At 36.6% G+C, this 16337-nt stretch overlaps 1 protein-coding gene across 4 annotated transcripts; it reads left to right on the forward strand.

Moving 5' to 3' along the window:
* The first annotated feature begins 1287 nt into the window (after positions 1-1287).
* On the forward strand, positions 1288-14759 carry LOC144653163 (plasma membrane calcium-transporting ATPase 3-like). 4 transcript variants are annotated; one of them, XR_013570690.1, is made up of 10 exons: positions 1288-3520; positions 6094-6499; positions 6784-6893; positions 7615-7794; positions 8259-8453; positions 8667-8858; positions 8961-9386; positions 10058-10318; positions 10922-11377; positions 11410-14759. XR_013570690.1 is itself a non-coding variant. In XM_078513096.1 (10 exons), the coding sequence occupies exons 1-10, from the start codon at positions 2021-2023 to the stop codon at positions 11606-11608; spliced, it is 3450 nt and encodes a 1149-aa protein (XP_078369222.1). In that variant the 5' UTR covers positions 1289-2020; the 3' UTR covers positions 11609-14759. The 4 variants fall into 4 exon arrangements, 3 of the variants coding, with proteins under 3 accessions (XP_078369219.1, XP_078369221.1, XP_078369222.1); XM_078513096.1 differs by having other exon boundaries at positions 1289-3520; positions 10922-11097; positions 11605-14759; XM_078513093.1 differs by having other exon boundaries at positions 10922-14759.
* The last annotated feature ends 1578 nt before the right edge of the window (positions 14760-16337 follow it).

A 16337-nucleotide genomic window follows, 5' to 3' on the forward strand; every position in this document is an offset into this window, starting at 1 on the left:
TAGTTTCCAACTTTTCAAGAGTCACAGACTTCATGGGCATTATCTTAGGTTTGCAAAGAACTGGCATCGGCGTCTGCTCGGTGAAGAGGAGTCCTTGTTTCGGAAGAACTTCCTTGAAAACAAGTCTTTCACTCGCCATATTGGTTCTTTTGAGCAACACTCGGCAACACTGAGCTCTTGGGAGAGTAGCCGCTGACCGGCCTATGTTTAAAGAAAAGAATCATTTTTGGCATGTAATATTTTGGGGTCAACCCACTGATTTGCAATAATAAAAAGTTAATTTACATCCTATCAATAGAAGTATTCTTCAAAAGACAATAAGCGAAAAAGGTTTCAAAGATAAAGCAATAAAAAACATTTTCTGCCGGATCTGTGAGCGAAACTAAGCTCAAAGCATGTTACACATCATTTCACGCAAATAAATTATTCATTCAAATTCGGCAACTGATCAACCGTAATGGGATATTGAAAGCTGGCCATTCAGCGAAGACTTGGAACACCTCCGAACTACAAATCAGTGCTTTTAGATTAATGTAATATTCACCACCATAATCATACATATTTCCTCGGGTGTCGTAAATTAAAATTAGTCTAAGAAAATATTACAATATATTTTGAGAATCACGTCGTATGTTTCAAGACCGTGAAATTTAAACCGCATTTTTTTTTCATTTTCTTTCTGTCTTGAAAACATCTACAAATTACGTTTTGTATGAAATGCTCTTCAAGGTTTATATTCATGACCGAAATATGTAAACTAGTGATGGCATTTCTTGAATATGTAAACACTTCTTTGACGGCCCACATACACCTACGGAAAATAGAACAATTTATTATTTTACAAACATATTATTCTAGCCATAAAAGTCACTATTTTGCATAAAAATGGCTTTTACTTTCAACCTCAAGTTCAGACCCAAAGAACAGATTCCACTAGCTCTGATTTTCAGTTTCTAAAAGCGCACCCAAGATAGACCTTACCCTGGCTGTCATTCAAAACAACAACAAAAAATACTCATAATTATATAGCCGTTTATTATTTTGGTTAAAATTATTTCAAATGTTCTGTGAAATCCTGTTTCTAAGAAAATAATAGTCATGCAAAAGTCACACAGATCATGGGTCTAAATAGAAGCAAGACTTTGGTCGTATTTTGGTGGGCGCGGCAAAATGCGGCTCACCGGCGAATGACGTCCTTGTAGCATAGCGACGATTGACCAATCAAATTTCACGAGGATTCAAAATAGACCAATCACGGACTGTTCATCACGTGCCCTGAGGCAAGTTTTTACTTTGCTTGGCTTGTGAGAAGCCTTCGTGAAAGGAGTGAACTAGATTGTTTCCTTGAATTACTTGTGTTTGTTCTTTGGTGTACAGAGTCAAAGGAGCGATCTGGTTCACTTTGACAAGTACAATCGATATCCTTTCAGCTTATCAAGCTTGGAGAGCTTGCGCCTGTTACTGCCTGCTTTACGACCTGTGGTGCTCGTGTTTCCCGTCCGCTGGGCTGGTGTCCTCCATTCTGTTATTGTTCAAAGCTGCTTGCTAGTAATAGATTGTATTCCAATCGATCTGGAAAGGTGTCAAAACTACAAGATCTACTGTGGAATGATGTGATCGAGCTGCTGTAAAACCAGTGGACGAGCAGACCTGCAGAGAGCAGCATTCTGTTGTTTTGTCACAGCACAAGGAGTGACGCACATTTCCCCGGAATCTGGTCGCCTTCTGCCCATTTGTTTGGGAGAAAACCTGTGAAAAGTTTCGTTTTCTATCGAATTATCTGGCAGGTATTTCTTGGCTTTGCTGAGGCCCGTCGTAACCTGCTATTCTAGTCTGGGCGAAACATCTGGGACAAAACATCTTTTCTTATTGACTGCTGTTATTGAAGAGCGAGGTGGAACGATCGAACGCACTATTGTGAGCTTAATTAGAAGATATATCCCACGAGGCTTCGATTTCGAGAGCTGTATAATATTTTAAACATAAATAGAACTTATCTTTTTATAAATTAGTTTTCATCATGGCAGACGCGATCAAGAAGGAAGAGCAGCAATCGTTGCATTCGCACGACTCCATGGATTTCAGTGCAGTTGCTGATTTTTCAGATGTTTCTGTCAAAGACCTTACGTTGCTTATGGAGCACAGAGGACAAGAAGCAATAGAGTACTTAAATTCAAAGTTTGGAGGATTGACCAAGCTAATCCATAAGCTGCACACTTCAGCTGAGAGGGGAATCGGAGGCTTTCCCGAGGACCTTGAGAATCGCAAGCAAGTGTTCGGTTGTAATTATATTCCTCCAAAACCTCCTAAAACCTTTCTGCAGTTTCTTCTAGATGCCCTCAAGGATACAATTCTTATAATTCTCCTGATTGCAGCAATCGTATCGCTTATTTTAGGAATTTTTGCTCCCGAAGACTGCGAGGGTTCAGAAGATAACACCGGATGGATCGATGGATTTGCCATCTTCATTGCAGTTATTGTAGTAGCATTAGTGACTGCAGTGAACGATTACCAAAAAGAGCAGCAATTCCGTGGCTTACAAAGTAAAATTGAAGGTGAACACAGGTTTACAGTGGTTAGACATGGAGTACCAATTGAAGTACTCAACAGTGAAATAGTGGTAGGTGACCTTTGCCAGGTCAAATATGGTGATTTATTGCCAGCTGATGGTGTTGTTGTCCAATGCAATGACCTTAAAGTTGATGAAAGTTCCCTCACTGGTGAATCAGATCTTGTCAAGAAAGGAGAGAAAGACCCCCTATTGCTCGCTGGCACACACATCATGGAAGGAAGCGGTAAAATGGTGGTTGCTGCAGTTGGGTTGAATTCCCAGACAGGAATAATCTTTGCATTGCTTGGAACACATAATGAGAAGGAGGGAGACAAACCAGATGACAAAGTGGATGCTGCGCCTCAGTCACCGTCAATAAAAGCTAGTCAGGATGAGTTTGAGGAGATCAACCTGGATGACGAGAAGGATTCGGATGCAAATGGCAAGGATAAGAAAGATAAGCAAGAGAAGTCTGTCCTTCAAAGCAAGTTGACCAAGTTGGCAGTTAATATCGGCTGGTTTGGTGTGGCTGCTGCTCTTCTGACAATCATTGTCATGGTCTTACAGTTCAGTATTAGAAAGTATGTTAACGAGAAAGCCTCCTGGAAGAATCAGCATTTAAATGCATATGTGAATGCATTTATTACTGGTCTGACTGTGTTGGTTGTAGCTGTTCCTGAGGGTCTGCCACTAGCAGTTACAATTTCATTGGCCTATTCTGTAAAGAAAATGTTGGATGACAATAACTTAGTCAGACATCTTGATGCTTGTGAGACTATGGGTAATGCAACTGCCATCTGCTCTGACAAAACAGGAACTCTCACCACTAATCGCATGACTGTAGTTCAGAGTTATTTAGCTGACAATCATTACAAAGAGGTGCCAAAACAAGGAGAGCTGCCGCAGACACTGGTTGAATTGCTGTGTAAAGGAATAGCAATAAACAGTAGCTACGCTACCAATATACTGGTGAGTAAACAGTCTATTTGTGCAGTCATGTTTGTCATTGCATTCCTATATGTTAATCAGGACACAACGACCAGCAGAGGTTAGAGCAAGTCATTTTTTGTTTACACATGAAGATTTTTATGGTAAATAATTGCAGAGTAGAGATATTTGGTCCAGTTAAAAAAGAATTACTATAGTTGTTGTGCACATGTAGTTCCATTTATTGCAGTTCTTCCAAAATGATAAATGTATGATAAATCTGTAAAAATGTAATGTGTTGTGTTGTATTGCTAAGTCAAAATTCACTTTAATCTATAATAATTATTAGACAAAGATTTCAATCAGCTTGTGATAATATCAGGATTGTTGAGGTACCTTTTCAGAAGCTTACATTAATTTGTTATTTCTGCTGTTTTTTTTTTTTATGGCTAAAGTTTATGTGTATTTATTTAGGCTGCGATAAAAGGTGATATATTGTAAGTTGATGCAAAATATGTCATGTATTTCTCAGCAGTAATTTACCATTTGCTTTTTGAAACTAATTATTCATATCAAAGGAAATGCAGGGATATTTCAAGAACATCAGAGGTTCAAAACGCTGTCAAATTCTCATTGTACAACCTTGGGTTTTAACTTTGTTTGGTGATCATTGTCTTACTGTTGCAAGCAGCAATGCTGTATTTGTAAAAAAAAGTGAAATTATGTGCCACTCATTGCCAGTATACTGTCTTCTTGCTTTTTTTTTTCAGATTATAAGTTGTTTGTGTATAATTGAAGTACATTTCAAGCAGATTGTTTATGGTTTAAAACATGCAAAAGGATGATCCAACAATTTCTGTTTTTTAATCCTTGGCATATTTCCAGGCTACATGTAGATTTTCACATACAGTTTGGCATAACATCTGCAAAACAAAATTCAATATCAAATTATCTTTAGTTAGATTGTTGGATTTATTGTCTGGTTAGATTGCTTTTTAGAACTTCTTATTGTATTGTTCTGAGTCCTTCATAAAATAAAACTATTTTTACATTTTTTAAAAATAACTTTTTTTCTATTATTTCACTTTTTAAAAGATGCAGAAAAGGGAATAGAGCCAAGGTCACTGATCTTGTACTTAGTCAAAATAGCAGCGGCTCTTTGTACCTTGTGGGTTTTCATAACAGAAGCCTTATTTATCAAGAAAATAAATAGACACTTGAATATTGCCAAGCACATGAAAATCTGGGTTACATTTTTTTAGAACGAAACAGCACTGGCAAACTTGCTGCATTGAAGTCAATGTTTTGAAAGCTGTGCTTGATTTTTCTGTGTGTAACATTTGTCATTATTCCTGTGGAACAGTGTTTTAATATTGAAATAAATCCTGGGGAAAATGGTTAACCTCAAAAACCATCACCTAGCAAAAGTAATTAACCCTGTTTCGTGTAGCAAGGAAAAACAGATGTTTTTTCGCTGACTATTTTGAGAGAAAGTAATTTTGTCTTTTATTTTTAGAAAACTATTCTCTAGATGGTTTATATAGGGTTATATATATTTTGTAAAATAATGTGGGATGAAAATAGAATTTCTTTTACAGGTATGAAGTATTATCATTGTGTGATAAAAGTGAAATGTATATTCTCTTTGACATTTTCTTTTATCTATGTAATGTAAAGAAAATTTGAATTTTTTCATAATCACACCCATGATAATTTAATGAAATAACTCTTCTTTCAGAATGAATGTGTCCAGAAAATGTATTCTTTTGTCTTGAGAAATCCATTTACAAGCTCCTTAATCTAGAGTTTTAAAAATCACAGATGTCTTCTGTTTTTACTATGAAAAATGCTTTTTCTTTAAAATGGCACACATTTTGGTATGTTTTAAGGTCTGATGCAAATTAATGCACTTATTTTTAAGAACTGTCTTCCACTGAGTTTCCAGATAACATTTGTTAATAAATGATTTTAGGCTTTTAAAAGTTACTTCTCTTTTTTAATTTGCAAAAAAATCAGAAAATGAATGTTTTACTATTGCGGGAAGTTAGTGTCATTTTGTGACGAACAGGCAATACCAAAAAAGATACTAACCATCTTAATAATGATAAACAAATTTCAGATTTGAATTACATATTTGTTAATAAAAGATTGAACTTGAGTGATTTAGAAACCCTAAGGAAAAAACATTTACTGCTGAATTTTTTTAATAGAAACAGTGCCTGTGTGGTGTAGCCAAGATTCCTTTTCTTGAGACTTATACGAGGAGGTTTTGCTGTTTTGCTTTCAATAAGACCCAGCAGCTGCCAGAGCTCCATTGAGCACATTGTAGGTCAACTTGCTTTTCAAGTTTCCAAGCTAGGTTAATCTGTTTCAACCTGAAGATAATACACTGGGCAGCCACCTACTTTGAGTCCTATTGAAAGCCCTGTTGTAGTCTTCATTGGCAACAGTGACCCCTTTAAATTTCAGAAATACTGCGAGTCTTTGGTTTATAACTGTACACTAAGTTCTTTGATACTGTTACTGTTTTGTTCTGCTTAGTTAGGATGCTGTTGTTTTAAAGTAGAGGTATTCTTGGTACTTAGCATTTTATTTTATTCTGCCTGTGCTTTCAGCCTTCAGAGACAGCTGATGGCCTCCCAACGCAAGTTGGAAATAAAACTGAGGCTTCATTACTGGGTTTTGTGCTTGAAATTGGTGAAACGTACCAAGATTACAGAGATAACAATCCAGAGTCAAGTTTTGCCAAGGTTTACACCTTCAATTCTGCAAGGAAATCGATGACCACTGCTGTGCGTCTTCCTGGTGGGGGATTTCGTATATTTTCCAAGGGTGCATCTGAGATCATTTTGGGCCGCTGTTCATCAATTATTGGCAAAGATGGTGAAATCAGGCCATTTACAGCTGCTGATTCTGAGAAGATGGTGAGAGATGTGATTGAACCCATGGCATCTGATGGTTTGAGAACCATTAGTCTGGCTTACAGAGATTTTCCTGCTAATGGAGTTCCCCCTGAGAAAGGTTTGTAAGCATTGGTATGGTCTTAAATGGGTGAATGACAACACAGTCTAAGAAACAACCTGTACAGCCTGTAAAGGCCCTCCAGGTGACTTCAACATGACATGAACAACATTTCTTCTAGTTTCAAGAGTTGCAAATGATTATGGATGTTTTTTGGATATAAGAACATGCTATGGATGTATTGATCACTCTCTTGATTTTCCGTGTGGTGTTTGTATTTGTTTACCTTGTATGTGTGGTATTTCTGTTTGTTTATTTGTTCTTTATTGCGCTGTTTTGTTTAGCAGGAGAAGCCAGTGCAGAGAGTGAGCCAGACTGGGAGAATGAAGAAGAAATCTTGTCTCACTTGACATGTATTGGAGTAGTTGGTATTGAAGATCCAGTCAGACCAGAGGTATATACACCGTAGATTACAAATACTACTCCTTTCAAGCCCAGCTTTTCACATGAAATGAAAAGCTGTGTTAAACACTTTTGTCTTTTGTCTCTTACTTGAGATAATTAGAAGACTGATGCTGCAAGAGCTCTTATTCACTACCACCTACGAGGCTTTTAGGCACGATTTTAAATTTTTTTACAAACTGTGTTTTTGCTCCTGCATTCTAAAAGCCCATGCAGTTTCATTTCTAAGTTAATCCCCTTAAAACAGTATTGCATGATAACATATGCCCATATTATTGAGATTCATCTGCACAGTGAAACTGTTTTATTGCATTTACATGTAGGTTTGCAATCTAGTAAACACTGTAAGTATACACTATACTGGCCCTGCATTGGACTGACAAGGATAATGAGACACAGCAAATCTTCAAATTTCACACAAAAAGATACCTTGCTTTTCTTTGACAGTCCATTTTCTACTATTCCACATGGAAGAGTGTACATTAAGGGCCCAAAACAGTAACTTTTTTGGGCCATTGCTAGGGATAATTTAATTGGCTGTAACTTGACAAAACATTGCTTTTATTTACAAGCATATACATGTACAGGGAAAATTGGAAGGAGAATCTAGCAATTTAGCAGAATTGGACTTTGTGGTATAATTTGTTTGTTTAATCATGACTCACTTTTGTATCCTTTAAGGATTCTAACTCTTACATGCCAAACCCCTTTAGGTTCCAGATGCTATTCTAAAGTGCCAGCATGCAGGAATTGTGGTGCGCATGGTTACTGGTGATAATGTAAACACTGCAAGATCTATTGCTCTTAAATGTGGGATCCTGCAAGCAAACAGTGAGTTTCTTGTTTTAGAAGGCAAGGAGTTTAACAAGCGTATCCGGGACTCCTCAGGCAAGGTAATGTTTATTTTTCAAAAACCTTCTAAAAAAATTATTAAAGGTTATTAGTTCTGGTTTCAATAGAAATTATTTTGTTCCTATTAAAGGGACAGTATCACGGAATTCTTACATGTTATGGTGTTAACTACATGATAGAATTATGAAGGTGCACTAAGTGATCAACAAAGAAGCCTCAGAACAACAAAGAAAGGCATAATCCATTCTTAAAGCTGTGAATAAATAGAACTAATGGGTAATAAGTGATTTTTTTAAGTAGGCCCTAACGAATTTGAAATGTTGTCAAAGTTTTAGACCATTACTGCCATATCCATCTGTAGCCAAACCAGCTTTGAACGTGATTAGTACAATACATTTTAGCAATGTCAGGACATTATTAGTGGCTTCTTATTAATACAAACACCTTTATTGCATTTTCAAGTAGCTTTAAATCATGGTGACACTGTTTCCATTCATTACTCTAGGTTAGCCAGAAAAAGTTTGATGAAGTGTGGCCCAAGTTGCGTGTCCTAGCACGGTCTTCACCGCAGGACAAATACACTCTTGTAAAGGGGATCATTGACAGCAAGCTTAATCCAACACGGGAGATTGTAGCCGTAACTGGTGATGGTACCAATGATGGTCCAGCACTGAAGAAAGCTGATGTTGGCTTTGCTATGGTAAGTTTAGTCTCTCTTGCAGCATTGATTGTAGCTTTCTGTCTTGTAGGATATCTTGCCTCTAAGTGCTGTCTAAAAGATACAGACAGAAACGTTTAAATGTTGACCAGCAGTTTGCATTCTTAGTTGCCAACCCTGGTGACAGAACAGGAAATAATTAACTGTTTTCCAATGAATTAAACATTTATTATCATTATTGTTCTCATCTTTCAGGGCATTGCTGGAACAGATGTAGCTAAAGAGGCCTCTGACATCATTCTTACTGACGACAACTTCAGGAGCATTGTAAAAGCTGTCATGTGGGGCCGCAATGTATATGACAGTATCTCAAAGTTTTTGCAGTTTCAGCTTACAGTAAACTTGGTGGCTATTATTGTTGCATTTGTTGGTGCATGTGTTGTTCAGGTAAGATGGAAACACTATCAAACGATGTTGCCAGGAGTGCTTCTTTAGATAAATTGTATTCTAATAAAGAACTTGTATTGAGTGTGTTTTATTAAATCATAGGTAAGTCCTCTAACTGGCACTCAACTTCTGTGGGTAAACCTCATCATGGACTCATTTGCATCGCTGGCCCTGGCTACAGAACCACCAACAGAAGATTTGTTGCAAAGGAAACCTTATGGCCGCACCAAACCACTCATCTCACGTACCATGATAAGAAACATCCTTGGTCATGCCATCTACCAGCTCATTGTCCTCTTCATCCTTGTGTTCTTGGCAGATGACTTGTTTGACATTGAAGATGGTTACTTGGAAACAACACGCTGTAAGCCCACAATTCACTCAAGTGTGGTGTTCAATACGTTTGTTATGATGCAGCTCTTCAATGAAATCAACTCACGTAAAGTTCATGGAGAGAGAAATGTGTTCTCTGGCATCACCCATAACCCTGTTTTTCTTATAATCATGGGTGGAACATTCGTTGTACAGGTAAGCATCATTTATCATTGGTGAGGTACAGTACAATGTTGGTATGGGAAACTTCAATTTAGGCTTGTAACCTTCCTTCTTTACAAGCTGTCGTGTAGAATATCCTTCATTGATAGCTTTCAGTAGTTTCGTAAAGCCTCTCTTGTACTGTAAAAACATCCAGTTGCTAGTACTTTGCTTTATATACTTATAATTTTTGTTGAAACAGTCAAACTTGGCATGAATTGATACGTTTTTGCTCTCTCCAAACCCTCTAGTAGCGGCTCCCATTTTTTTGTTTTGGTGCATTCTCGAGAGTTTCCTGTCAGTCAACTCAATTTCAACTTTCTTCACTTAATTTCAACTTATTGCACTCAATTTCAACTTTCTGCACTGTTTGGGTTTAATTGATGTGCTCTCAGCCAATTAGCATGTTGAAATTTTTGCATGTATATTAGTTCCTGAATACTTTCAATTTGATTTACGATTGTTCAATTGAAAGTTCAAACAATCATTGCATTCATCGAAAAGTGAAATCAGAGAATATAAAATATTTTGTGAATGTTTGAACTTGCATGTTCATGAGTGAAGCGTGTTGAATGTAAGTTCTGTTTGCAACTTCTATAGAAAAATCTAACTGATTCTAGTTAATCTCATCAATATTTCTAATACATCACACTATTATTTTTCAGATACTCATTATTGAGTTGACTGGGAAAGCATTCCATGTAACAGGCCTTGGTTGGGAAGAATGGATGTGGTGCATCTTCCTAGGATTTTCAGAGTTGGTGTGGGGACAGCTTGTCTTAACAATCCCTAAAACTTCATTCCCTAAACTTTGTCGTTTTGGCACAAAAGAGCTTCCTCTTGCTACCATTGTCGAACCTGATGGAGCAAGGGACAGTAAAGCTCGTCTACTTTGGTTACGTGGCCTGACAAGATTGCAACATCAAGTAAGTTACTGTACATATAAAAGTAAGTTTGGATGTAGTAGTACTCTTGTACCCTTCAACTTGCTCTTACACATAGACCTGTAACAAAAAGTTTATTGTCATAACAATTGCCATTACTGTAAACTTGCAAAAGGTGATCACTTAATTTGAGAGAGCTTTATAAATTTAAAATGAAAAGCTATAATAATCAAATCAAGAAAGTTTCAATCAATCTATAAAGATTGTTTCCTATCTTATCATATCCTATTGAGAAAATTGTATCCAATTTCTTTGTTCCAAATATTCAAAATCCAACAACAGCACTGTTGTCTTCAATGGTCAAGCACACTTGGGGTTTCACCAGCGAACCTGAAACCTTTTGACTGTCAAATTGGCTGGAACTCGCTTTTCTGCATTCAAATGACGTAAAAGACAAAACCATTATTCCCCACTTATTTCTCTTTGGTCAGATAATTGTTTGCTTTTATTGTTTAGAAGACAAATAAACCACTCAGAATCTATCTTTTATACCTATATTTGGTGTATCTTAGCACAAACTGACTGTTAGGCTGTGTTACATACATGCATGTGCCATAATGAATGTGCTTTCTTATCTTTTCTCAGATTCGTGTGGTGAATGCATTCAGAAGTGTTATTGATGGTCGTAGTCAGCGAGCCATTGCATCTCCAGCAGTATTCAATTCCTTGCTAGCCCCTGTACGTACAGCAATGGTTTATGATGATTCACAGTATCCTGCTGCTTTGGATAGCACTGATACTGCAGCTGGGGCAATTCCGCGGTATGCAAGTGTGGAAAGCTCTGTCTAAAAATCTTAAGCAAAACATGAAAGAAACACAATCTCATAGTGTCAGATTTTTATGTTGCAAGTGTAACATGATTGAAGAGCATTATAAACAACATTAAAAACATGTAAATTCATTTAATAATATCTAATTCGTTCATTATCAGTAAGATGGTATTCACAATAACACAGTCATCAAGGTCATCTGAAAATTATCTTACATGACAGTTATAGTTTTCTTATGGTTACTTTAAGGAGCCAAAGACAAAATTGTTGGGTGGGATTAAGTAACTCTGCACTGGAGTAAAGCTGATTCACCGTGCATTCAGTTGTCTAATGTGCACCTACATCTACGTACACCAGACACTGTTGTCAACTCTACGCTTTTCTCTTTTCGCTCATTAATCACTCTCATCAGGCTTTGTAGTAAAGTAATTACACTTCTGTAATAACCCTTGAGTAAAATAAAACTATCTTTAATTAACATTTTCTTAATCTATGCAGGTGATCATGATTGCTGTGGAAGTCCCTGCGGACAGTTAAAATTCTCCTCTTCTATTTTAACTCTTTTGATGTACAAAGTAGTTATGTGGGCAGAGACTAATTTAACTCACTGATGGTATACACCAGCAAGTGAACTTGAAATGGAGTTTTCATTTTGCTAACATTTGAAGGCAGTGATGTCAAAACTGTAGCCAGCAATTTATTTGGAAGCAAATTTTGTAGCTGTGCTTATTTATTGCTTGAGGAAGTGTTTGGGATCTGCTAGGCATTAAAAGTGAACTACTATTTAATAAAAATTTTAATCTGTTTATATCATTATGTAAACAAGGCAAGTAAGGTTAATCAAGAAAAATATTTGAATATTTTCAATTGCTGGTGTACCTGGTGACCTGTGTATAATTGATTTTATTACCTTGTATCAATTGCATGACAGTTCTTACAATTATTAATTTCATAGAGCAGTTTTCAATTGAGTGTCGTAAAACCAAAACCAAAGTAATTACTCTGGCCAATCACAAAGAACACAGGCAATCCAGTGAACCAATCAAAACTCGAAGCAAATACATGTAGCCGGCACGAAGCGCGGGAAAACGTGCGCGAGCGAGTCATGATTGGTTTTGGTTTTAGTTCTGATTGGCTGAGAAAGTGGCGCGAAATTTTTAAGCCAATCACTAAGCGTAGTAATGCAAAACCAAAGCAAACGCAATTTACTTTCGACACTCAAGTGAAAACTGCTCTAACAGTATAATTAATTACTCAGGCCAGCCATGTAGTTTGGTCTGGGTGACTGGTAATTCCTGCCCCACTTTTTTAATCAACATTGTTTATTGTAGGTGTGTAACTTACTAAACCCCCAACTCTTTTGCCATACCATGTTTGGGTGTTCTTTATTTGTGGTATGCAAAGCTATAATCTACATTTATCTTTACTTGGTCTTGGAAAATGCTTTCTCGCTTGACAAAAATAACATGTGGTACTTTACTGCCCAATAGTTGAGCAAAAGTTTATATTTTGTCATTGTAGGTACCAAGATATAATTGTTCATTTATAATTCAGTAAAACGTTTGATGTTTCCTTATACCTTAATTTTGATCTGCTCAACACGTGGTGCCTCATATTTTTGGATATCTATGGTTCGCACAGACCTCAAAAATTCCTTGAAAGTTTGCCAGATCCTTGAAAATGAAATGGTAGGTTTTTTTCCTTAAAAGTCCTTGGATCTTTATCAGCAGTCCACAGATTTTATTGGGAAGTCCTTGAATTCTTAAAACTATGGAGGAAAAAAAGCAATATATTGACACCCCAAAAATGGCAGGAGCAGTAATGGACATCAGTCAAAAAAAGTTTTTTTAGTCTCAAAAAGTCGATTTTTATGATACTAAAGTGAAGTGTATTATTTGAAATACTTGGCAGTTAATCCCACATTCCATAGGAGGTTCCCTTCACCAGACAAATTTTGTGAATGATGAGCACTTGGAAAACGTCCTTGAACATTGCTGAACTGCTCTCAAAAAGTCTATGAACAGTTTTGGCAACAACAAAAAAACGGTCTGAGGTCTGTATAAACCATGATATCCAACAAGAAATTTGGAAATGCATGTTAAAGGAATTGTATTGAAGTTTGTTACTTCAGGTGTTCGTCTTGCCATTTATTCTGACTTAGTATTTGGGGGGGGGGGGTAGCTACCCTATGTAGGACAACACCCCCTATTTTAAGACCCTATTTAGGACAAAGGACAACAACGACAATCATTTACGCTTTATTGTGACTGCGTCCGGTACGCGATGATCGACGCTTTGAAATGCGAACACCGATCCCAGCATATAAAAATATACTTTTCATTAAAGCGAAAGTGAAAACAACACTCGGCGGCAGTCTTTCAGCCATACCCTGTCTAGGACAGGTTCAGGCCCTATTTAGGACAGAAGAGCATGAAATTATATACCCTGTTCAGGACTGGAGGAGTCGAAAACGATACCCTATCCAGCGGCACGTCCCCTTATAGGCCATATAGGGGAGTGCCCCCCCCCCCCCGGGAGTATTTCCTGGCCTTTTAGTCCCTGCTATTATCAGTTTCATATTCTTGGCTCTCTTAGGGACATCAGGGCTTTTAAGGCTGCTGATGAGCTGTTGTCAGGGGCATGAAGGGTACGAATCAGCTTGCCTGAGAAAAGTACTCAATCCACCCCTTGTGAGAGAGGTTACTTAGATATTTGCACTGGTAATGTAGTAGACGCTATCAATCTCAGATTGGTTTTATTGGGATAGAGCAGTTTTCAACTGAGTGCCTTAAAACCACAACCACCAAGTAATCACTTTGCCAATTACAAAAGATACAGTCAATGCATTAAACCAATCAAACTTGAAGTAAAATTGAGTAGCGAGCACAGGAAAACTTGCTAACAACCAACAAATGATTTGGTTTTATTTCAAATTGGATGAGAAAGTTGCTTGAGATTTTTAAACCAGTTAAAAAGCATAGTAGTGCAAAACCAAAGCAAATGTAATTGCCTTTCGATACTCTAGTGAAAACTGCTCTAACAACCAATCAGAGGAGTAGAATGGGTTTGTTTGAAGAGAGCTCTTTTCTCACAATGATCTTAAACTAATCATTTTAAGGTTAGAAATGCTGCTTTTGCTTGAAGCATAATTAGTGTGTTCTTTAAGAAATTTAGGAATGAGACGATGATCTTGAAAACAAGCCTTTTTTAGGCTGTTTCAATGGACAACGTTGGATTGCAATACAAACTGGATTTTGCACCATGCTCCTAAACTTTCAATATGGCAGATTTTATCTTCAGTACATTTACACTTTTCTATTTTATTTTTGAAAAAAGATCAATTGAATGGGCATTTCGAATATTGAGCAATTAAGGTGAACAAGTTCTCTATTTTTAAGTAATTATTTATTTGCTGTATCATGATTCAAGGCTTTAGATACAAGATTCCATGTGAAAATTTTGCCTTAATAAAAGATAGTATATTCTAAAAATCAAGTGTTCAGTTATTGACACTTGTTAATAAGTATCCAATGTATGTTCTAGTATCTGTACTAGGTTCCTTTGCATTATAGATATGAAATATGTCAGCGATATAGAATTATTGTAGGGAGCTTCATTCAATAGGCTTAATAAAGGTGATTATTATCTTACAATTGTAGCTATCTTTTTTTACCGGTCAGTTTCTTATTGAACAACAAACTCGCTCGCTCTCTTGCGTTCTCGTCAGCTTCTTTTCCACAGTTTTCCATCTCTCTCTAAAGTTACCTTTCAATAGAAAAGGTAACCCTTTCGTACCTTCCATAGACCTTAACAGTGCGTTCGAGATGTTAAAATACCTAATGACAGTTTTCCCTACCGTCTTCTACTTCTACTACTGTAAATCCCGGCGTATCAAATCGAACGAAATCGAACAAATTTTTCATCGAACTCAATCGAACGAAATCGAATCTAATCGAACGATTAAATTCGATTTTGTTCGGTCATCGAACGAAATCGGACAACAATTTTTTTTGTGAGTTCGATTTCCGAACCAAATCGAACGAAATCGAATTAAGCGTTCGATTAAGTTCGGAAATCGATGTGGCTAAAATTTAAAAAACAAAATTGGAACCTAGCGGAGCGAGTAAAAAGTTAATGATCATTCCTTAAATGGTTTTGGAATAAGTGACTGGACACGGTATCATATAATCTTTGTCTTTTTATTTGATCCTAAAGAAATAAAACATAATATTCGAGCAATCTAATACGCCCGGGAATACGTTAAAACTCGTACGAGGGATCAAATTACAAATACTCAAATACAACCCCCGATGTATCTGCGTATCGTATCAAGTGAACACCGTATTTTAGAATAACATTTTGCGAATTAAAACTTTATATGATCGATTAAACAATATAGCATTGCACATGGGGATGAAGGTGCACGCCGTATGTGACATCAGTGTTAACCGTATTTTTATTGTTGTTAGGGACCGGTCATTATTTATGTAGAGGGGGGGAGGGAAAAATATGTTGGAAAGATCAAAATTTCTGTAAGGCCCCCCTCCAGGCCATGTAAGTAGCAAGTGACCCCCCTTCTTTATTCAATATTTACGTGATGACCCCCCCCCCCCCCACCTCATATCTCCCTTTATATGCCTCAAGACATTTATTAATAAATGTATGTTACATACAAACTTAATTGCACACTTGTTCTAATTCAAAAAGGCTGGATCAACACTTAGTCAACCAAGGCTTCTTTGCTATGGATACTTGTCCAGCAATACGGCAAATTTTTGGATGAGTTATGTGTATAGTAAACATACCTCTATTATTAACTCCTTAACTTTGGAAAAGTGGTAGTTTTTACAAATTATGCTCTCATGGTGAACACAAATGTACTATCCATGCAAAATATAATTCCTTTCCAATGATTTTCCTGAAGTTGTAAAGGGATTACTTTGAATTCTTGTTGTCATAAATATCATGTTTTATTACTTCTTGGGCTATTGCAGTGATAATCATTTTGTAAAAAGAAAATAATTTCAGTCAAACCAGATATTAAAGCAGATTATAAAGGTCTGGTTTCTTTATTAACTAAAATTAATTTTAAGATAACAATGGAGTTTAGAGTGAAAACAGTATTTCTGTAAAATACAAATCACTAAAGTTGTACATAATAGTGGAGTTTAAACAAAAGAAAACAATAGAAATAGCATAAAATTGTACAATTTAGCATCTCACTGTTTCAC

The sequence above is a fragment of the Oculina patagonica genome, chromosome 5, assembly GCF_052425735.1.
Source record: "Oculina patagonica isolate OP01 chromosome 5, crgOcupat, whole genome shotgun sequence".
NCBI lineage: Eukaryota > Metazoa > Cnidaria > Anthozoa > Scleractinia > Oculinidae > Oculina > Oculina patagonica.